Source organism: Neovison vison, chromosome 8, assembly GCF_020171115.1.
Source record: "Neovison vison isolate M4711 chromosome 8, ASM_NN_V1, whole genome shotgun sequence".
Taxonomy (NCBI): Eukaryota; Metazoa; Chordata; class Mammalia; order Carnivora; family Mustelidae; genus Neogale; species Neogale vison.
This window is the reverse complement of record NC_058098.1, coordinates 23,121,606-23,144,304: the sequence shown is the minus strand read 5'-3', so window position 1 is coordinate 23,144,304 and position 22,699 is coordinate 23,121,606. Positions and strand designations below refer to the sequence as shown.

The window sequence follows — 22,699 nt, the reverse complement described above, 5'->3', positions numbered from 1 at the left end:
TCTTCTGATCTGTGAAGCCTGGCCTGTTCCCATCAACGGAGCCCAGAGAGCCCCAAAAGAACAGAGCGACATAATCCTCCCATCCCCTTTCTGGTTTGTGTTGTTTAAACTTCCCAGGAGCTGCCACTCCCAGGGGCTCTCCCCTAGTGAGCTCTCAATGGCTCCCCCAGCTGAGCTCCTCGGGAACTGCATCTGGTCAGAGCCAGGGCCTTCTGTCACAGGTCCATCCATGCCAACTCCTGTAGTCTGGAAACTGTGTGTAGGTGTATGTATGTTTCTGTCTGTTGCAGGTGTGGGGCATGAACAAAGTAACCATAATTTTTCACTTTTATTCTTTATCTCAAATATTTTTGTTTTAAAAGTAATTTAAAAATCCCTTCAAAATTACACATATTAAAGAAATAATACAAATTTGTGATTAAAAAAAAATTTGAACAGTAGTACAAAAGAATAGGCAGAAAAACCCAGTTCTTCTAGTCTTTTCTGGAAGCAACCACTCTTATCAGTCTCCTGGATAACTTTCTATACAATATGAGATATTTTTAGAAACTTAAAAGATTTTATTAATTTATTTGTCAGAGAGAGAGAGAGCTCAGGCAGAGGGAGAAGCAGGCTCTCTGCTGAGCAAGGAGGCCGATGTGGGACTCGATCCCAGGACCCTGGAATTATGACCTGAGCCAAGGGCAGATGCTTAACTGACTGAGTCACCTAGTCAACCTCTAAAAACTTTTTATTGAAGTATGATACTCATACCAAATATATTCTAATTAGAAATTAATTCATGCTGGGGCGCCTGGGTGGCTCAGTGGGTTAAGCCACTGCCTTCTCTCGGGTCATGATCTCAGGGTCCTGGGATCGAGTCCCGCATCGGGCTCTCTGCTCAGCAGGGAGCCTGCTTCCCTCTCTCTCTCTGCCTGCCTCTCCATCTACTTGTGATTTCTCTCTGTCAAATAAATAAATAAAATTTTTAAAAAAGAAATTAATTCATGCTTATTGTAAAAAAAAATTCAAACAATACCAAAGCTTTTTTTTTTAAGGTTTTTTATTTATTCATTTGACAGAAAGAGACGCAGCGAGAGAGTGAACACAAGCAGGGGGAGTGAGAGTGGGAGAAGAAGGCTTCCCGCCGAGCAGAGAGTCAGATATGGGGGCTCAATCCCACGACCCTGGGATCACAACCCGAGCCCAAGGCAGATCCTTAACCAACTGAGCCACCCAGTCACTCCAATACCAAAGCTTTTTAATTACAAGAGACAGTCCTTTCACACAGCTCCCCGGTCTCCCTCCCTAGAGGTAACCACTGTTAATATTTGGGACGTGAAAACCTTATTGTCATTCTTAAACTCTGAAAGCTCAGATTCTTGCTGGAGTTCTTCTACTCCTCCCTCCCTTCATCTCATCTTACCTCCCATGTTGCAAATAAAATTCTAATAGAGAAGTATTATGTATCCCCGTTTTGCAGCTGAGAGATCTGAGGCTCAGAGAGGGCCTCAAGGGCTGGTTGCTCGAGGACACAAGGCAGAGACACAAGTTCAACCCCAGGTGAGTATGTCTGCCTCCAAGCCCAGTGCTCTTTCCACCATGTTCCTCCACCTGATTCCTGCCTGAATCTTGGAGCTTAGTTGCTGTTACACATGAGGCAGCAGGTAAAATCTCAGGTTAAAATATAATTAAGGGCTCTTTTTTTTTTTTTTGAAGGAGAGGACCTGGTCCTATGAGAGCTGTCACTAAACATCCTTTATTGCCCAAGTCCGGAATGGCAGTGGAAGGATGCCGCCCACTTCGAGAAATGTCAAGCTTGGATGAGTTAGCTACTTAGAACTTGACTTTGCCAGTAAGAAGGGGCCGGGACTAGAATAAGACTTGCCCCCTGCGGCAGGGTCAGGACCAGGGGGAAAATTTGCAGCAGATGAAAGGGTCTGTCTTATATATAATTCTCCAATCCAAGAAAATTCATACAATCCTAGGGGCAGAATCAGCAAGAGGAGCTCCTGGAGGAAACCCCCAGCATTCCCCTAACATCTTGGGCTCCCGTACACTACTGTGCCATGCATACTGCTTGGAATGCCCTTCCTGCCTTTCTCTGCTCAGCAGATTTACCCTTTGCCATCAGGTTACGGCATCACTACCTCTCTGAAGGCAGCCACTCCTTCCTTCCAAAACTTACCACACTGTGTGTATGAAACATGTTATTTTCCTGACTCCCATGTGAGTCCGTGAGCTGAAGCTCTAGGCAGGGTCCATGTATTACTAATCTTTGGGTCTTTTCCAGTGTCTAAATCAGGATTTGGCACATAGTAGGTGCTCAATCAATATCTGTTTAATGAGGAAAGAATAGACTCAGATGGGCAGCAGCAGGTGGTTCACAATCTACTGTAAGACACTATATACTTTTTGTAAAAAAAAAAGACACTATATACTTTTTGTGCCCCGAGCTCTGCTTCGGACTGGTGGCTTGGGGTGAGAAAGGGAGGAATGGCTGGGATTTTTTCCTCAATTTCTTCCCCTCTGTCATCCTCAGCTCGCTCCAGTCACTCGAGGTGTTGACATGGAGAGGAAGATGGGGAAAGGAGTGGCAAAAGTCTTCTTTAAACTCTTTGAACAGCCATAACGTGGCTGGCTTTATGCTTTCTGGGTCTGGCTGATGTTTATAGCTGCTCCTGCCCATCATCAAAACTTCATGGGGTTCTTTTACAGGCTCTTTAGGGGTTCCCTGCTGAGCCCCTGTCCTGAATTCCCCCTTAGCAAAGGCATCTCTGTTGCCAGTGGTCATTTGTCTTCTTTCTTCTGGGATCTCTTTTTCCCTCTAGGAGGCCCTACTGAACAGGAGCCAGGATGGGCCTCTTCAAGCTTTCTCTCACTTAGCCCATATCTGGCCTACAGAAAACATTTCCCGGGGTGCCTGCGAGGCTCAGTTAAATTAAGCAGCCAACTCTTGATTTTGGCTCAGGTCGTGATCTCAGAGCTGTAAGGTTGAGCCCCAGGTTGGCTCCATGCTGGGAGTGGAGCCTGCTTAAGATTCTCTCTTTCCCGGGGCGCCTGGGTGGCTCAGTGGGTTAAAGCCTCTGCCTTCGGCTCAGGTCATGATCCCAGGGTTCTGGGATCGAGCCCCGCTTCAGGCTCTCTGCTCCGCAGGGAACCTGCTTTCTCCCCTCTCTCTCTCTGCCTGCCTCTCTGCCTACTTGTGATTTCTGTCAAATAAATAAAATCTTTAAAAAAAAAAAAAAAAGATTCTCTCTTTCCCTCCCTCTGCACCCACACCCAGAAAACAAACAAACAAACCATTCCCTGACAAATTCTGGGAGAGCAGGCCAACTCCAACACAGCAGTACTCTCCTGGGTCTGCCACCAAAGCAGTTATCAGGCTTGTCTCTTTTTGCTAGATTTCCTGGGCAGGAGGAAGATCGAGTCCCTGTGTTCTCCAACTGCAATGGGGGATAGATTTGGCACCTTAGACCCTTCTGGAAGTTCCCTCTTCCAATCACCTGGCTTGAGCAGTTAAATCTTCTCCAAGAAGGGTGGGGACTCACAGCCAGAAATAGCTCCACACAACTTCTCTATCCTCCGCTCTTTAACCCCATAGATAAGGGATTTAAGAACTTTAAAATAGGGGCCCCTGGGTGGCTCAGTGGGTTAAGCCTCTGCCTTTGACTCAGGTCCTGATCTCAGGGTCCTGCGACCGAGCCCTGCATCAGGCTCTCTGCTCAGTGGAGAGCCTGCTTCCTCCTCTCTCTCTCTCTGTCTCTCTGCCTACTTGTGATCTCTGTCTGTCAAGTGAATAAATAAAATCTTAAAAAAAAAAAACTTTAAAATAGATTTTAGGCTGTTAGGGGAAAAAAGTATTTTTTTTTTTAGCACCTCACTTTGAAATTTCACATATATAATTCTAAAAAGAAAGAAAGTCAGTCAGTGCAGGCAGCCTCTTGGCATGGGATAGGGAGAATATCTATAAATAACAAGCAAGGCTGGGGTGCATGATCCATATTTTAGCCCCAGGAGAGAGTTAGGATACAAAGCATGTTCCAGAGATATAATTTGGAGCATAAAGAAAGAAGCCCAGTTCACCTGGAGGGAACCAATGCTGGTTTTCTTTCCACAGATCCATCTTCTCTCCCTTCAGTGCAGGCTCCTTTGAGGACCTCTCCCTACTCTGGTTGGTCAGACAGATTCAACATAGCCAAATGGATTAAGTCTTTCCTCACACGGCACTAGGGCCTCAAGCAATTCAAGTGATGTGTATGATTATTCGTTTGCTTGTCCCAAAATTTCTTGGCACTTTGAAGAACATTTGAAGGCCGATGTATTCTCAAAGTCTGGAGAACCTCTGGCGGGGGGGAATATTAACCACCTTCACACATCACTGAACTCCACTTTCCGCTCTGGCCCAAACAGAATACCCAGTTGTACTACTTTATGTTTTGATACAATTTTCAACTTTCTCTTAATACATTGTATTATTGTCCATATTAGTACAGAATAGGCATTCTGTACTTGTTTGCTGGGTGAATGAATAAACAAACAAGGGAATGAATAAACAAATCCCTCCTTTGCAAACACTGAAGATTAGTTTGGTTTTAATCCCCTTCTACTACATTTACCCTTTACTGGTAGTATGAAACCTATATTCACTCCTCATGGTCTTTAAACATATTGAATAGTTTGCTGATGGATTTTACGTTATCAATCTTTGTAATACTGAGGTTGACTTGATTCATTCATTCAATGGATGCTTATTTAACACCTACCATGTATCAGGCTTTGAGCTAACTGCTGGGAATAAGTCAGATATAGTTTCCTCGCCTCGTGAAGCTTAAACTTTTAAGGTGGAGAAAGATAATAAGTAAACAAAAAATGATAGTAAGTGGGAAATGTTATGAAAGAAACAGAGTACTGTGATAGAAAATGATAGGATAGGGGCACCTGGGTGGCTCAGTGGGTTAAAGCCTCTGCCTTTGGCTCAGGTCATGATCCCAGGATCCTGGGATGGAGCCTCACATCAGGCTCTCTGCTCGGCCAGGAGCCTGCTTCCTCCTCTCTCTCTCTCTGCCCGCCTCTCTGCCTACTTGTGATCTGTCTGTCAAATAAATAATCTTTTTTAAAATGATAGGATATTATATTGAATAACATGGTCACGGAAGATCTAGCTGAGGAAGTATCATCTAAGCTGAGGTCTGAAGGAGGGAAAGGTATCAGTTAAGCCTAGTGGTGGTGGTTGGGGGGGAAGCGGTCTAGGTAGAAGGCATAGTATATGCAAAGACCCTGAGGCAAAGAGGTTGTTTCTTTTCTCTCCATTCCAAATATTGTTGTAGTGAACATTCTTGCACAGTTCCCAATGCAGGAGTATTTGCCTGGGGTGGATTCCCACACCACTGATTCTTTGCATCTTTTTCTCTGTCCAGTGTCTTTGATGTTTCTTCTTTTCTCCCTAGATAGTTTGCCTTTCAGAGTCGCGGCCCTCCCCCTCCTCCCTCCTGCCCTCCACTTACTTTTTTTCTCAAAGTAACCGTTGAGAACTTTTTCTGTTCTTATAGGAGAAAAGATACACTTATCGAAGTGTTTCCTTGTCAGGTTCTTTTGGCTGCAGATTGTGTTTCACTCCTACTGTCCATTCATCAAATTCAACTATTCACTCAGCACTTACTGAGCACCTATTTTGTACCAGGGATTGTGCTGAGTGCTAGAGATACACAGCCTTATCGGTGCTGCTCAAATGTGTCCCTGATGTATCACCTAAGGTATTTGCCAACATGCAGATTCTGGGGTTTCACCCTTGGTTTACTCACACTCTAGGGATGGAATCCAAGACTTTGCATTTTCAGAAGATCCCTGATTTTTTTTTTTTTTAAATCCCAACTAAAAATTTAGAACCACTGAATGTAAAAGAGACAGGTAAATGAAGTTTACTTTTCTAAGATGTTTTGGATGATAATGCATTGATAATTTAAGCACAAAACGCTACGAAATAACAGTGGGTCATACAGGTTAAGAACGAGTTCCCTAGAGGAAGTCAGGTTCACACAGAAAATTAGACAAACTGCAGTTCTCCGGACTGAGACATTCACGCAGATGCCACTCTGTGCAAAACGTGCGCGAAAAAGTGCTGTGCGGCCGAACAACACTGAGTATGCTGTAAGTGTCGTGTTGCCTGAGGCTGCTTAGAGCTTCGCGATCTGAATGTGAAAAAACGCAAGAACTGGTCTCCCTGCACGTTTTATCCAGACCCAAGCGCGGGTTCCCTCATCGCTCACACAGTTGTTAATTGCAGTCCGATTTGTCGGAGGGAGTAGTGAGCAGGCGCACGTAGAACCAGGCCCCAGACACATGCGCAGTGTGTAACTCCGAAGCCAAAACGGGGATGATTGAGGGCAAGATTTCTCAGTTACCAAGACTTCCCTTACTCGAATCCAGCAACCCTGGCTGTCGTCATCTCTGGCCAGGGACTCTTACATCTCTTAATGTAATCCCACTGTTCCTTCTGGGCCACTCCAGTAAGTCGGATGCCAGTACTCAACATGGCGGCAGCCCCCGAAGCGGCGCAATCCGACTACGGGCTCCAGGCTCCGGGGGCGGGGCTCGCCGCCCCGGCCGGAGTCGGGGGGGGCGGGGTCTTGGCCGGGACCGGGGGCTGGGCTCCCGCCCCCCGCCCCCCGCCGGGCCTTAGTGGCTGCATCTCCCGCTCCCGTGCTGAGGATCATGCTGGAAATCGCGGGAGCCGAGCGTGGTGAGGTGGGGCCTCAGGGCAGGCGGGAGGTGCCCGGGTTAACGGTCCGAGGTCCGGAGACGCTCCCGAAGAGGGCGCCTCAGGGAATCCCGTTCGAGCAGCGGCTTCCCATTCCCCGGGACGAACCCGAGGCCCAGAGCGGATCTGGTACCCGTCCTAGGAATTCCGGCCCCTTGCCTACGCCTCCAGCCGCGGCCACCACTCCGCGCAGAAAGGGATCTTCCCGACCCTCGTATCCGCAGCTGCCGAGTCCGGAGGTGTCAGGAAAAGGCGCTGTGCTCTCCTTCCTGCACGCGTCTCGCTCCCGGCTCCCAGAATTTTGCGACTCCCTCTGTCCTTGGGGCTTTGCACGTGATCTGTCCTAAAGCCCAGTCGCACCCACCGCCCCGCTCCGGAACTCTGGCTCTCCGCGACCCGACTCAAATAGCACTTCCTTGGAAACATTTCCCAACCGCTTTCTGCAGGCGCTGTTAATTACACTGCTTGGTTTTTGAACTCGTTGCACGGAGTTATTTTTCCTGCCCACTTGTACACCCGTGCACTTGGGATATTATGCCTTGCCTTTTTTCTCTAGATAACAGAGCCTGGCACATGATGACACTAATATTTCCTAAATAGTCACGAAGTGTCGAGTGCTACTAAATGTATTACTGGTGAAGGCCCGTTTAATCCTCACAGCAATTTCATAAAGTGGGTTCTATGTCTTCACATTTTATGCATGAAGAAACTGAGGCATTCGTAGATCATTTTGCCCAGAGTTCCACAACTAATTAGTGAGTGGAGCTGGGAGGTGAATTCTAGTCTGTGAATCCCCAGAGCATGTGATAATTTCACTGGATTGCCTTTGGGTTTGATAAATGTCTATTGAATTGGTTTTTACTTTAACCCCGTGTGTTATGGTGGGCACGGTTATGATGTGCATTTTGACTGAGAGGGCTGGGAAAGAAGATTTGATGGGAGTGAGATTGGGACAAAACCCGGGCCAGAACCTACTTCCTGCCCTATGTTCCTCAGGCACACTCTACCTTTCTTTGCTCCTTTTCCATCAGAGAGCTGCAGACCTAGACCTCATCATTTCACAGGCTTTAGAAAGTACCCCTCACAGAGCTGTGATTTCATAGTTCATGATTTATGAGGCAGCTTAATGTAATGGATTAAGCCTGGAGTTTGGAAGCAGATTGGGGTTTCATGCTTGCTTGGCTACCCGTCATTTATATCCCTTCCATTTTCTGAGCGTTATTTTTCTTGTCTGCAAAATGAAGACAATGATCTTACCTCAAAGGGTTTTTTGGTGAAGATTGCAGATAATTGTTCTGAGAAAGTAAAGTGCTATATAAGCCACATGATCCTTTTTTTGCTTTTTAGAAGGTTATAGAGCTGTGAGCGTTTTGTAAGACCATTGATGATGTGGATCATGTTACCTAATGCCCTTATATTCTTTCATTCGGTCAGTTGAATATTTAATGTGTTCCTACTCTATACCAGGCACTGTTTTAGGAGCTGGGAATATAACAGTCAATAAAACTATTCTTGTACTTGGGAAATTTACATTCTGATAAGTATATTACACATAATAATCAGATAGCGACAGCACGTTATAAGGTAAATAGAAATACCAGTGTGTGGAGGAGTGGTGATATCTTATATTTGGAGGTTAGGGAACAACTTTAACTGAGAAGGTAACACTTGAACAGAGATCTGAAGGTGGTAAGGGAGCGAGCGAATCAAGAAGATAACTGGAGGAAGAGGCCCAGAAATGAGTGGGTGTCTTGGTGTGTTCCAAGCACATGCCTTGAGGAGAGCTGTGTGACTGGAGAGGAGTAGGAAATTGAATTAGAACCATTGGAGACTGGGATCAAATAATTAGGAGCCTCGGGGCCATGAACATGATTTTGGATTTTCCTCTGAGTAGCCATTGGAGGGTTCTGAGTTGCATAATCTGTCGCCGTTTTATTTATTTATTTATTTATTTAAAAAAGATTTTATCTATTCATCTGACAGACAGAGATCACAAGTAGGCAGAGAGGCAGGCAGAGAGAGGGGGGGAAGCTGGCTTCCGGCCGAGCAGAGAGCTCGATGTGGGGCTCGATCCCAGGGCTCCCTCCCAGGACTCTGGAATCAATGACCTGAGCCGAAGGCAGAGGCTTTAATCCACTGAGCCACCCAGGCGTCCCAATCTGTCACTGTTTTAAAAGATCACTCTGAATACTCTGTTGAGATAGAACAAATTCTAAAGTCAGGGGTGGTAGCATTACAACAGTCTAGGAAGCTTTTCCAGTAATCCAGATGTATTAATTCTCTATCACTGGGCAAGAAATCACCCCCAAATTTAGCAGCTTGAAATAGCAATCGTTATCTCACACAATTGTAAATTAGAAATCTAGGAGCAGGGCACAGTCGGGTTAAGTGTCCGACTCTTGGTTTTGGCTCGGGTCCTGATCTTAGGGTTATGGGACCAGCCCTGCACTGGATTCCTTGCTTGGGATTCTCTCTCCCATGCCCTCTGCCTCTCCCGCTCATGCTCTCTCTTTCTCTTTCCCTCTCTCTCAAAATAAATTTTAAAATCTTAAAAAAAAGAATCTAAGAGCAATTTAGCCAGGTGTTTCTGGCCTAGGGTTTCTCAGGACCCTCTCAGGAGATGGCAGTCAGGTTCCTGGCTGCTTTGCTCCCAATATGTTTCCTTGCTGCAGGGCCTTTTCACAGAGCTGCCTGAGTGTTCTCAGGACCTGGTGGGGAGAGTAAAGAGAGAGAGAGAGATGTTATAGTGCCTTTTATGACCTTTTCTTAGAAGTCATTTCTACTTTATTCAGCTTCATTAACTTTATTCCAGTTCCTACTGGAACTGATTGCAGGAGCAGAAGTCCACTTTTGGACAGGTTAACTTTGAGATGCCTCTTAGACACCCATGTGGAGAAGTTAAACCGGTATCTGGACTTAGTCTAGGAGTGTAAAGATTCAGAGGGAAGTGTAGTTAGCTTGGAGACCTAACATGGGAGTCATGGATGTCTAGGTGCTATTTTTTTTTTAATTTTTATTTATTTATTTGACAGATCACAAGTAGGCAGAGAGGCAGGCAGAGAGAGAGGAGGAAGCAGGCTCCCCACTGAGCAGAGAGCCCGATGCGGGACGCGATCCCAGGACCCTGGGATCATGACCTGAGCCAAAGTCAGAGGCTTTAACCCACTGAGTCACCCAGGTGCCCCTCTAGGTGCTATTTTAAGTCAGGAAACTGATGGGGATGAGGTTGCCCCGGAAATGAATGTAGATGGAGGAGAGGCCAGAAGCCTGAGCCCTGGGGCCTCCAACCTTGGGGACATGAGAAACCAGCAAAGGAGACTAAAGGGAGAAGCCAGAGAGGTGGGAGGAAAAAAGAGAGAGGCCCCTCATGGGAGGTTTATGGATGGGGCCACAAGCTTTTTTTTTTTTTTTTTTTTTTTGCTTCCCAAGTTTTATTCAAGAACTCACACAAAATATTACAGGTAAATGAATTTTAATCCTCATCTTCCCCTATCGTGGTTAATCTGGAGGCAATGCAACTAATCACGTAGATTATTCTCCTCCAAATATTTTGTGGTGGGGTATTTCAAATACTTCTTGGAAAAAGGCATCTCAGAAATTAACAGCCATCTTGCTCTGGGTTACCAAGATTCCCAGCTTTTCCATTCACTCTGATGCTCTCTTGAAGAAACTGCTTAAAATTGGCAGCATCCATGATTCCAATCCATGGAATCCAAAAAATCCATGATTTTTTAAAAAGTTATTTTTATTAACATAGAATGTATTATTTGCCCCAGGAGTACAGTCCGTGAATCATTAGTCTTACACACTTCACAGCACTCACCATAGCACATACCCTTCCCGATGTCCGTAACCCAACCCCCCTCTCCTTACCCCCCTCCCCCCAGCAACCCTCAGTTTGTTTTGTGAGATTAAGAATCTCTTGTGGTTTGTCTCCCTCCTGATCCCATCTTGTTTCATTTTTTCCCTCCCTACCCACCATAACCTCCACCCTGCCTCTCAAATTCCTCATATCAGGGAGATCATATGATAATTGTCTTTCTCCGATTGACTTATTTCGCTAAGCGTAATACCCTCTAGTTCTATCCACGCCATTGCAAATGGCAAGATTTCATTTCTTTTGATGGCTGCATAGTATTCTGTTGTATATATAAACACCACATCTTCTTTATCCATTCATTTGTTGATGGACATCTAGGTTCTTTCCATAGTTTGGCTATTGTGGACATTGCTGCTATAAACATCTGGGTGCACATGGGTACAGTCAAGGATAAACCTCAGAACTTGCTTCTTTTTTTTTGTCCCCCCCACCCCCTTGCCACAAGCTTTTTCACGGGTGCCATAGCGTATTGGAGGCAGAAAACATGCTGAATTTTTTTGTGCGTCCACAAAGAAACAGAAATTGTCTCTACAGACAAATATATATATGTATATATATATACATATATATATTTTTTTAATTTTCATTGTTCAGGAAGTAAAATGTTGTGCCCTCAAGCATTTTTCCTTTTTTTTGCTGTAACTGACAAATTCTATTTAATGATACTAGTCCCCATGCTAGTCCTTGCAGTATACACACCTCCAAGTCTAGGTGGTGTTGCTTCTATTCTAGACTTTATTTAAATACCCCTTTTGGTTTGTTTCAGGTGAGGGGAACTCAGCATAATGTGTATCACTCTTCTGTCACTTTCCACACTAGGTTCAGAGGTTACTGCCCTTCTAGTCTGATTCCTGGCGAAAGGAGGTGGTCAGCCTTGCTCATGTCTCTGTCACTGTGGCAGACTGCCCAGAACTGAGATCTCAATTCATGAGCGTCTGTGGAATAAGTTAATGCATAAAAGAAGTGAATCTTTTTCCTTTTCCTGTCTATTCAGTGCTTTACAGTTTACAGAGCACACTGACCTCCACGGGCTCATATGAACACGATCTAACCACTAACCATTTGCCAAATACTGACCTTTTCCTTTGCTGGGGGGACACGGAAACCTACTTTTCTTCTGGAAGTCTGCTAGTTCGTTTCCTGGGAGATTGACAGAGTGTTAATAAAACAGTGCTGAACTCCATCTTGAGGAGACTCTGTTCGCTCCCTCTTTTTATTCTAGTTTTAATGAATTTAAGTTTTATGGAGATTTTTTAAATATTTTATTTATTTATTTGACAGAGAGAGATCACAAGTAGGCAGAGAGGCAGGCAGAGAGAGAGGAGGAAGCAAGCTCCCTGCTGAGCAGATAGCCCGATGCGGGGCTCGATCCCAGGACCCTAAGATCATGACCTGAGCCGAAGGCAGAGGCTTTAACCCACTGAGCCACCCAGGCGCCCCTGGAGATTTTTTTTTTGTTTTAATTGTAAAACACTTCAAATCATTTTTTAAAAAGATTTTTTTTATTTATTTGACAGACAGAGATCACAAGTAGGCAGAGAGGCAGGCAGAGAGAGAGAGAGGAGGAAGCAGGCTCCCTGCAGAGCAGAGAGCCTGATGTGGGGCTCCATCCCAGGACCCTGAGATCATGACCTGAGCCGAAGGCAGAGGCTTTAACCCACTGAGCCACCCAGGCGCCCCCACTTCAAATCATTTTTAAGATAAACTATTTTTAGAACAATTTTAGATTTATAGGAAAATGGCATAATACGGAGAGTTCCTGTTTGCCCTGCACTCCGTTTCCCCTTTAGTAACATCTTACATTCATATGGCATATTTGCTATAATTCCAAATCATTTTTGGGGGTAAGTGGAACATATAAATAAAACATGAACAAGATGAAGTTACTGTATTTCTGGAAGCCTCAGTCTCCTTACCTGTAAAATGGGAGGATTGGACTAAATTTTTTCAAATAGCTCTAAAATGTTTAAATTATCTGCTGAAATAAAATAATCATATTATTCTAATACAATTCCACTTTTTTTTAAAAGATTTTATTTAGTTATTTGACAGAGAGAGAGATCACAAGTAGGCAGAGAGGTAGGCAGAGAGAGGGGGAAGCAGGCTCCCTGCTGAGCAGAGAGCCCGATGCGGGGCTCGATCCCAGGACCCTGAGATCATGACCTGAGCTGAAGGCGAAGGCTTAACCCACTGAGCCACCCAGGCGCCCACAATTCCACGTCTTTACTGAAGCATTACTATCACCTTCCCGAAGAGTATACATCTTAACAGCAGCCTTTTTAAAAAAAAGATTATTTATTTGAGAGAGAGAGAGAGAGAGAACACACATGTACAAACGGGAAGGGAGAGAGGGAGAGAGAAAGCTCACTCTGTGCTGAGTGCAGAGCCCACTGAGGGGCTCGATCTCACAACCCATGAGATCACGACCTGAGCTGAAACCACAAGTCGGACACGTAACCAGCTGAGCCACCCGGATTAATAGCAGCCCTAGCCTCATCCTAAGAGATGGTTTAAGTATGAGAATTCTGGGGACTGTGGCAGAGCTGCCTGTAGAGATAGTAGATTGAACTATACAACATTACCATTTTCGTAGGTTAAAGATGGGCAAATGTGGCAATTTTATATGGTTCAGCTCAACATTGGGGGATAGGAATTCAAAGGAGGGAGAGGATGCCCTTGAGAACTCTGAGACTCCCGCTGTGTACAAAAGCCCAGCCCCAGTGCTCACGGTATTAGGAGAGAAAAAGGTCCATCGGGTCCCTTGACGCAACTGAGAGCTACTTTTATTGCTGGCAGTGTTGACAGCAAGAGTGGTTTCCCCGCAAGCTCGTGCCTCCTCCACAGGGAGAGACTGAGTCAGCATCTCACAGAGCACCCCCATGAACGGACTGACACAGCCGTGGTGGAAAGGAAGGGCAGAAAAAGACAATCTTTGGAGTGTGGAGGAAGACCGCATTCACCCGGGTTAGAGGCTAGGAAGAGGCAGCCCGGAGTCCTGGCGCCACTCTACCCTACCCACTCTGTGCCCTTCCCTTACGGTCTCCTACAGGCTCTATGAACTCCACGGTCTTCTGTTGTCCAGGGGGGAATGTAAATTAGTAAACTGAACTTGCCTCTGTAACTCTTACAAGAAAAACAACAGCACAAGTGCAATGATAAATAGCCACTAAAATCTGCTATCGGTGTGAGGGAGAGAATAGGCTGGGGCGACTGGGGTGGGGGGCGGCTATAGACTGGTGAACTGGAGAGCATATGCCCCCCCAAATAGGGGCAAACACTCTTAACTGCAGCTGGTCGTTGCTTTGTAGGGATGCGGGTCACAGGTCACTAGATATTCTGCTTTTCCGAAGGAGCCAGAAATCCTTATTTTTTTTTTAATTTATTTCTTTATTTTAGAGAGAGAGAGTGCTGGTTCACGCACAAGTGAGGGAGCAGGGAGAGGGAGAGAGAATCCAAAGAGGACCCCCTTACCCCCCCAACCACCCCCACCCCTCACCCCCCGAGCTGAGTGCAGAGCTAGCCTCGGGGCTCAATCCCATGACCCCGAGATTATGACTTGAGCTAACACCAAGAGTTAGCTGCTCAACCATTTGCGCCACCTGGGCACCCCCAGAAATAAGAATTTTCATATGCATTCTCCCAGTGGAAAATGCGTGTACCTAATTTGATTCTTAAAAGCTTGGCCGAGGCCGCATAATGGTGGAAAAGAAGGAGCAGGTCACGTTTCTAACCTCTGCTAAGGTTTTAGATCTGCCTGGAGTGAGGCCCACATGCGTTTCCTCAGCATCCTAATGACCAAAATGAATTAGACAGCTTCTGCTTTTGCGAATTCACAGATTAGTAGAGAAGATAGACAAGTAATAATCATAAGATGTAATATAGTCATTAGACTCTTTCTGTATTATGTATACAGTTATATATATAAATGTCTTAAATACAGAGGGTCATATATGCAGCTATAAAAGTGGTTAACTCTTCCCGAGTACATCTGGGATGACATGATAGGAGATGGCATTTGAGCCAGGATGTAGGAGGTCAGCAGTTTGGTGCATTAAAGGGATTTGGGGCCCCTGAAATTCCCAGGGTATATGCAAATGTTAGATTTGCATTTGCTGTATATACTACTTCCTTCATCGCTGTATATACCACTTTCTTCAGATGTTCACACTGATGGGGTGCTGGCTGGACCAAGAGGGCAGCTCTAATTCTCTGTTTTCTTGATAGGTAATTGGGAAAACAAATATTCCTTAACCCTTCTAGTGCGAGTCTCATGTCTCAGGGTTAATAAAATGAGAGCTCTAACCTACCTCCCTCCTCCCAGATTATTGTGTGTTTCAGAAGCTTCAGAAACTCAGAGGTAACATGGCTGGGAACCTTCATTCATGGATGAGGGACTGAAAGGGAAATGGTATGTTCGAGATCACAGAGCCCATTAGAGGCAGAGCTTAAACTAGTGCCCCAAACTCTTCCTGACCACCATGCTTCCCCCTCTCCATGTCCCTTCCAAGCTCTCTGCTTAGGCTGGCGTCCCCCTGTCCCTGTCTCCCCTCCACCCCTGGGGATGGCCCATTGCCTTGTTTTGGCCTAGCTCCTGCTAGGAGGTGAGGAGGTTTGCTATCTTACTAAAGTTTGCTATCCTACTGAAGGTGATTACTTCCCCCTCCCCCTGCCTCCCCACTGCATCCCCTGCTGTCTTAATGGACCCTTCTGGCCTGAAATGCCTGCTACTCTGTTTCTTCATCAGATGGTCAGACTTGCTGGTATTCAAATCCCTAATAACTGAATGCCAACTGTATGAACTTTGACAACTTGCTTAACCTTTTTAACGGAGGCTTAAGCTTTCTTTGTAAGCTTCAGTTTCTTCATCCGTGTACAAAGAGTTCTAATATCACTTATGCTGAAGTGTGATAGGAAGGCATTGGAAGGTTTCAAGATTCTTGGGACGACAGAATGACCTAGCACGGGTAAAGCAGTGAACTGTGGCTGACCCATAGACATACCTGACAAGGATTAACCGTGGTGGTGATTCACACATTTCATAGACCACCAGATTGGGTTAAATGCCAGTCCACTATTTACCCTTCCTGTCATTAACATCTCTGTCATGATCACACGGACTACATTGTGTTGTGATTGTGTCTTTCTTCCCAACTAGACTAGAAACACCTTCAGGGATTCCTTCTGCAGATGGCTCATAGGCACTGTGCCAGGCACCAGGAACACGCAGGTAAACTGAGCGCTCTTGGTCTAGTGCAGAGTTCCTGAAGGTGTGCCAGAAAACCCTGGTTCTCTGAGGTTGTCTCATGATCCAGTGAATTTGGGAAATGATGCTTAGCCCACCCCCCCCCTTTAGAGATTAGGGTCCATGTTAGTATTTTAAAGGCTCTGATGGATCCTGTAGTAAAGGAATCCACTCACTTTCCCCAACGCAGCTTTGTCAGATCTAGTGAATGTTTGATGAGTAAATTTGAATCACCCAGACATTCCTTTCATCTCTGTGTGCTTTGGTCCCCAGCTCAAGATGCGGTCCCCAGCTCAAGTGGCACAGGAATGATTAGAGACCTTACTGGGACTGAGCAGCCTCTGGCTGAATAGGGGCCTGTGGGCTTACCTGTCTGGTGCTCCCATGGAGACGGGAGGCCCCAGCTTGAACAATATGAAGCCCCAGGCACTGCAGCTGGTGCTGGAGGAGCAAGTACTGGCGCTACAGCAACAGATGGCAGAGAACCAAGCCGCCTCCTGGCGGAAGCTGAAGAGTTCCCAGGAGGCCCAGCAGAGGCAGGCAACCCTCGTGAGGAAGCTGCAGGCCAAGGTGAGGCAGCAGCCCATCCAGGGAGGCGAAGAGAGCACCCCCAAGCACTGACTGCTGAGGTGGGATAATGGTTTCAGGAGACAGAGCCATGTAGTGGGAATGTCCCTCAGCAGCCTCTCTTGTGACGCTCACAACTACTCCAGGAGAGATCGATCCTGTCACTTTTAAAGATGGCGGTCCCAAGGGCTAAGTGGGTTGTCTATGTTTGCTCCCCTCGGCTAGAACAAGGACCTGGCCCTGTGTTTTCTGGTTCCAAAGCCTGTAATCTTACCCCTCCGATACAACAGGCATGGGGAGAGTATTATTAACCGACCAAATGGAAATGACGAAATGTTATGGCCTTACCCCGCTGTTGTCACCCAGACACCGTTCACACAGGGTTTGTCCCAAATCTTCCTGGGCCTTTGGTTTGGGCTGTTGGTACCAGCTGTGACCGTCACCCACACCCTGCTCTGTTTGCCTCAGGTGTTGCAGTACCGGACCTGGTGTCAAGAGCTGGAGAAGCAGCTGGAAGCCACTGGGGTGAGTGAGACTGTTTTGTGTCCCCCCAGAGCCCTCAGTGAATATACCTGCGAGGAAGGCCTTGTTTGCTGATTGATGGAGGCTGGGGTGTGACAAGGCCATGTTTGGTGGAAGTCCTTCCTCTCTTCAGTCCCTGAGAGCTTTATCCCACAGATACTCTGATTGGATTGGCTATTCCAGGCCTGTCAGCCGCCAACCCTTGGCTCTCTGAGGACAAAATGTAGCTTCAGGAGATTTAATCAGACTAGAAAGGATGTGGAATCAGAGGGAAGAAATGCATTTTTCCTCCAGAAGGTGTCAGTGTTTATCTGTCTTAGATGTGGGGCTTTGCAAGCCTAAACATGTTTGTGGCAGAGGAATTTATTTGTGCCGTTGGCTGGGTAGAACGGGCTTTGAAAAACTCATTGCCTTTGTTCCAGCTCTCTCTTGGCACCTTCTCACATTACCCTCAGAAAAGTTCTCTCAGAGGAAGGGAAAAAACAAAACTTACTGAGCACCATTCCGTGTAGGCCAGGCGCCATTAGGCATTGTCATATAACCATGTCACTCAATCTACGAGGCAACTTTCTGTGAGGAACGGTGTCTCTTTCATTTTTTAGTGAAGACTTTGTGGCTCAGAGAAATTGAATAACTTCCCAAAGTCCAAAATGAAGTGTAGTAGAAGTCAAGGCTGTTAGGGAAAGCTCTATCTTATACTTCTTGGGTTGAAAGCTCTTTTCCCTACCCAGCGCCGTCTTTCAGGAGACATGACTGGTTCATTTTTGGAGAAAGGGATGCAGTGGATTTACCTTCAGGATGTAGTGGTGGAGTAAAGAGGCATATTGCTAACACCGGAGAGGAGGAATAGAAAGAAAGCAGGTGGCTGCAGAAGGGGGCATCAGGCCATTGGTCTGAATGGTGTTCTCTTTGGTGGTAAAAAAAGTCTTGTTTCTGTCTGGCTAAGGGACCAACCCCACAGAGGTGGGAAAGCATGGAGGAGCCGAACCTGGAGCAGCTGCTGGTCCGATTGGAGGAGGAACAACAGAGGTGATGAACCCCAAGTTCTCTGGTCGGGGAGGTGGGGGCGGGCGATTCTGGTGGCCTGTGGGTTGAAAAGGCAAAGGGGGTAACTCGGCCCTGAGCGCTAATAGGGCTCAAACCACGGACCTCGGCCTTAGCCCTCCAGTCCCTGGCAATAGAAAATTCCAGTGTTTGTCGTCTTACTCCAAGAGGTCCAAGGGTTGGATCAAGCCTTTATTTTGCACTTGCTCCTGCCCCTCCCCAGTGCAGGTGTGAGAGTCTAGCAGAGGTGAACACCCAGCTTCGACTGCACATGGAAAAAGCTGACATGGTGAATAAAGCACTTCGGGAAGATGTGGAAAAGCTGACAGTGGACTGGAGCCGAGCCCGGGATGAGCTAATGAGGAAGGAGAGCCAGTGGCAGATGGAGCAGGAGGTAGGAGGAACAGGAGGGCTTGCACTCTGGGCACCAGCCTGGTCAGTGCTGGAAAAGGGTACCTTGAGGACCTGGATGGAAGCTGAGCTGTCACTAGAGTCCCCTGCTCTCCTCCCCACTCCGGCTGGCGACTTTGCCCTGCCTCGGCTCTCGGCTGACTCCTGTCCTTACCTGCCTCGTCGAGGTTTTGCTAGCAGGTGGCCTGACACTCAGAGCACCTCTGTTCCTGCATGAGGGACTAGCTTTGGTTCTAGAAGGATCTGAAAGCTTGCTGACTCCCTTCTTCTGGAGGTCTGCATATCTAGAAGCTAAGGAGGTAGCTATTGAAACCAAATGGGAAAGAAAGACCAGATAAAGACCCTGGGACTTTTCAGATCCCAGTGCAAGGAAACGAATGTTTCCCGAGTCTTTGCTGGGTGCCAGGCACTGTGCTAGTCCTCACTGTAAGTCTGTGGTAGTAATGGCGGGTTAGCAACAACTATTTATCTTTTTCTAATCCGCTCAGAGGAAGATCATATGCCATCTCAAACCCTTCGACTTCTTAAATGCCACTGCTAACTTTATTAAACACTTCATGGAAGTGTGACCTGAATAGAGACACCCATTCATAAGCTATCTCCTGTAAGTCCCTCCTTCCCTCCCTTGAGTAGTCAGGAGGAATGCAAGACTCTTGTGCTGGCAAAAGATGGCCCTCTGCCCTTTGACATGACTTGGGTTTCTGAATACACAGTTCTTCAAGGGCTACCTGAAAGGGGAGCACGGTCGCCTTCTTGGTCTGTGGCGGGAGGTGGTGACCTTCCGACGCCATTTCCTGGAAATGAAGTCAGCTACTGACAGGTTAGTGTGGGTTTAGGAAGGGAGGTTTGCCCCTGCTGATTCTAGACTTAGGACAGTGGGCTGCTGTAGCAGCGGGGCATGAAGTAGGAGGGGATGGAAGAGTGGGTGGGGGAGGGAGGATATTGCTGGATTCAGATCATTTTCCCAGACCTGCTCCTCAGGCTTTACTGGGCTTGATCTCGATGCTCCCTTAATCCATCCTTACCGGAGTCTGTTCTTTTCCTGCCTTGTACTCAGAGACCTGACGGAGCTCAAGGCTGAGCATGTGAGGCTTTCGGGGTCCCTGCTGACCTGCTGTCTGCGCTTGACTGTGGGTGCCCAGTCTCGAGAGTCTGAGGGCTCTGGGAGACTGGATGCCAGTGAGCCAACCCAGCTGCTGCTTCTACTGACCAAGACCCAGGAGCTGGAGAAGGAGGCCCATGAAAGGAGCCAGGAGTTAATGCAGCTGAAGAGTCAGGGCGATCTGGAGAAGGCTGAGCTACAGGATCGGTGAGATGGACTGGGGTCTGCCGAGGGTGGTGACTCCCTTAGGGGGACCGAGACAGCTGATAGGGGTTGGGGGTGGGGTGTGAAGAGGGTTCCCCCCACCGGAGGGCAAGGAGAGGTGCCAGAGGGAGTCTAGTTTGAAGCCACAGTTGGGGCCATGTCACTGCCCTCTGCCCTCAGACTGTCTTGCAGCTCAGCTTTTCTCCTGTTGGTTTACAGACCTAATGGTGACTGTTGTCTGTCAACACCAACCTACTCCCATTCCCAGAACAGCCAAGAACTTCCATGCTTCCCTGCCTTGGTACATGCTGACCTTAGCCTGGAACGCTTCCCTCCCTTCTTCCTCCACCTTATCCTTTAAGGCATGGTTCTGAGAAGACTTCTCTGAGCTCAACAGCCTGTTAAATTTCTATGCCCTGGTGTGGCCTTTTGACTTGCTTGTTTCAGCTTTGATCTCACTGTTTCTCTCTGATTATTTAGTTTTTTGTTTTTTTGGTTTTTTTGGATTATGACAAAATAGATTTTTTAAAAATAATAGTAAGACAGGCAGGGATCTGAGCGAAGAGCCCCATTTGAATTTCTGGACAGGTTGGGGCTTATACCCCATGGCTAGGGTTGTGTCACCACCTGTTGGTGGTGGATGTAAATAGCAGTTTGTTTTTGGGTTGGGTTGGGAAGGACAGAGAGACCATGTTTTAGTTAAGTCTGTGTCTCCAGTGCTTGGCACTTCATCTACTGTAGAGTAACAGTCAATGAATGTTTGTTGAAAGATAAAATGATTAAATGAATGGCCATACAGTGAAGGAAGGCTCTTAGATATCTTTTATTAATTATTAAGACTTGGAAAAAAATAATTTTAACTCCTAAATAACATTATTTAAGAAATATTTATTTAGGGGTGCCCAGCTGGCTTGGTAGAGTGTGCAGCTCTGGATCTTGGGGTCATGTGTTTGAGTCCCTGCTAGGTGTAGAGATTACTTAAAAAAATAGAAAATCTTAAAAATATATATTTATTTAGCTACCCATAGAATACTAGGTACTGAGCTCCAAGATGTAGCATTAAGTGACAGAGTTATATGATGATTTCCCTGAACTTTGAGGTTAATATCACAGAGGTTGACCATAATCTTCCCCAAATTACCCCTTCATTTTCCTTATCAGAGACCCTTGGGCTGGAGGGACCTGGGGACTCTCCCATGTGGCAACTCTGATGTTCTTATTGGCTTCAGGGTGCTTGACTTCAAGACCAAGTGGGGCCTGGAAAGGCCTGGCCCAGGGCTTTCCTTCAGCTCTCGGGCCCTCAAACACGTGCTCCAGCCATGAGATGTGGTAAATCCCTGCATGTGTCTGAGTGCCTTTTGACTCCTGCCTTTCACCCCAGTTCAAGGCTATAGCGTTATGTGGTACTCAGGGAGTACAGGGGCGGGGGTGCCCAGGTGGCTGTGGGGGGGCTGCAGTGGGAGTGTCTGTTGGGGCTGGGGTGTGCTATGTGATAGGCCTCTCCACCTCAGTGGGCCTCCCGGATGATAGTGCTGTGCTCTCTCTTCAGGGTGACCGAACTCTCTGCTCTGCTGACCCAGGCTCAGAAGCAAAATAAAGATTATGAGAAGATGCTAGAAGCTCTGAGAGAGACAGTGGAGATCCTGGTACGTGACCATTTGTTCTGGAAAGGAGTTGGGAGTGGGCCTGTAGGTTCCTTGTCCTTTACGGACAAATGATGCGGGATACCAGTTAAATGTACCTTGCTGAAAACCAAAAAAAAAAAAAAATGTTGGCTGAGTCTGACAGTTAATTAACTCATTGATTTATTCATTCATCAGTAAATACTGCGTCCCGTCTCTCCTGCATTCCTGAGGAAACTACAATGATGTGCTCACCCAGTATGTCCTCCTCAGAGAGAGTGGGACACGTGTTTCGAGGCATACTGGCAAAGGGTGGGGTTGTGTGAGAGATTCAAAACCCAGTCACATGGGGAACAACTGAGGAATGTGGCAACGGTCAGCTTGGAGAGAGAAGGGCTTGAGGGAAGACATAATGGCCGCTGCCACAGACCTGAAGGACTGACATAGGGGGAAGGAGTTGGCTTGTTTAATGTTTTCGGGTCGGTACAGGCAGTGTCGGTGACTAGAAGCTACAGGCTGGGACAATTTGTCTACCAGCAAGAGAGCCTCCATCGTTGAGAAGTCTGTCCTGTGGAAGAATGAGGTTCGTATCCCTGGCTTCTCATCTGCCAGAGATATTATCAAAGGGACTCTCTGAAGGTTCGACTAATTAGAACTTCTGGCTTAATTCCACATTTCCTTTAGTTTCTTAGAATTTTCAGATCTTTTCTCTTTAGACAGATCCTGAAGGACCATCTACATGCAAACCTCTGGTCTTCTTATCCAAGCTGGGCTCAGCGGGGACTCAGTTACTTATGCCTTTTGGTTCCTTTTGGTCAGAAATTTGCAAAGTCCGATGTCTGCAGTGCCTAGATAATGCCAGAGAGCAAAGTGGGTTCAGTTGTACAGATTCTGGTTGGTTGCCCAGCATTGTCATAGTTCATTTTGAGTACAGGAGAGGACACTTGATCTCAATATTAAGGAAACAAGGAGGCATCATAGGGACCATGGGACCCCGAAAAATACAAGTCTCCTCTAGCAGAGGCACCCACTGTTCAACTTCAGAAAATTATTGCTGTGGGGGCCTGGAAGCTGGTGTGACTCATCTGCTAACTTTTTGAGAAAAACCAGAAAGTCAGAATTTCTCAATTCATAAAATCTCTCAAAATCTCTCAATTTATAAATGTCAGTTCTGTGCAGGCCAAAGAAAACACAGCTGCAAGTGTGTGTCTTCAGGCTTTCACTAACAATATGATCAGAAAAACTGAGGAAAGCTCTGGGGCTTGGGGTTTCTCTGGTCTAGCCTTAGGTCTCCAGGATCGCTTTGATGTTCAGGGACAGCTGCCACCCTCCCTCCCATGACCCCTGACATTCATTGAGCATTTTC

General features: G+C 46.7%; 1 protein-coding gene across 8 annotated transcripts in view; it reads left to right on the top strand.

Moving 5' to 3' along the window:
• Nucleotides 1–6,645: 6,645 nt before the first annotated feature.
• Nucleotides 6,646–22,699, top strand: part of CEP250 (centrosomal protein 250) — a 48,861-nt gene continuing 32,807 nt past the window's right edge. For 4 of the 8 annotated variants that reach the window (XM_044263160.1, XM_044263159.1, XM_044263161.1 and 1 more), the window contains exons 1-8: nucleotides 6,646–6,726; nucleotides 16,135–16,431; nucleotides 16,897–16,953; nucleotides 17,897–17,979; nucleotides 18,223–18,388; nucleotides 19,119–19,225; nucleotides 19,463–19,714; nucleotides 21,261–21,357. In XM_044263160.1, the coding sequence (XP_044119095.1) occupies nucleotides 16,246–16,431; nucleotides 16,897–16,953; nucleotides 17,897–17,979; nucleotides 18,223–18,388; nucleotides 19,119–19,225; nucleotides 19,463–19,714; nucleotides 21,261–21,357 (948 nt within the window). In that variant the 5' untranslated portion in view covers nucleotides 6,646–6,726; nucleotides 16,135–16,245. Of the gene's footprint in view, nucleotides 6,727–14,267; nucleotides 15,028–15,568; nucleotides 15,847–16,134; nucleotides 16,432–16,896; nucleotides 16,954–17,896; nucleotides 17,980–18,217; nucleotides 18,389–19,118; nucleotides 19,226–19,462; nucleotides 19,715–21,260; nucleotides 21,358–22,699 lie in introns of those variants that run through there. The other 4 variants (XM_044263158.1, XM_044263155.1, XM_044263157.1 and 1 more) reach the window with 4 other exon arrangements.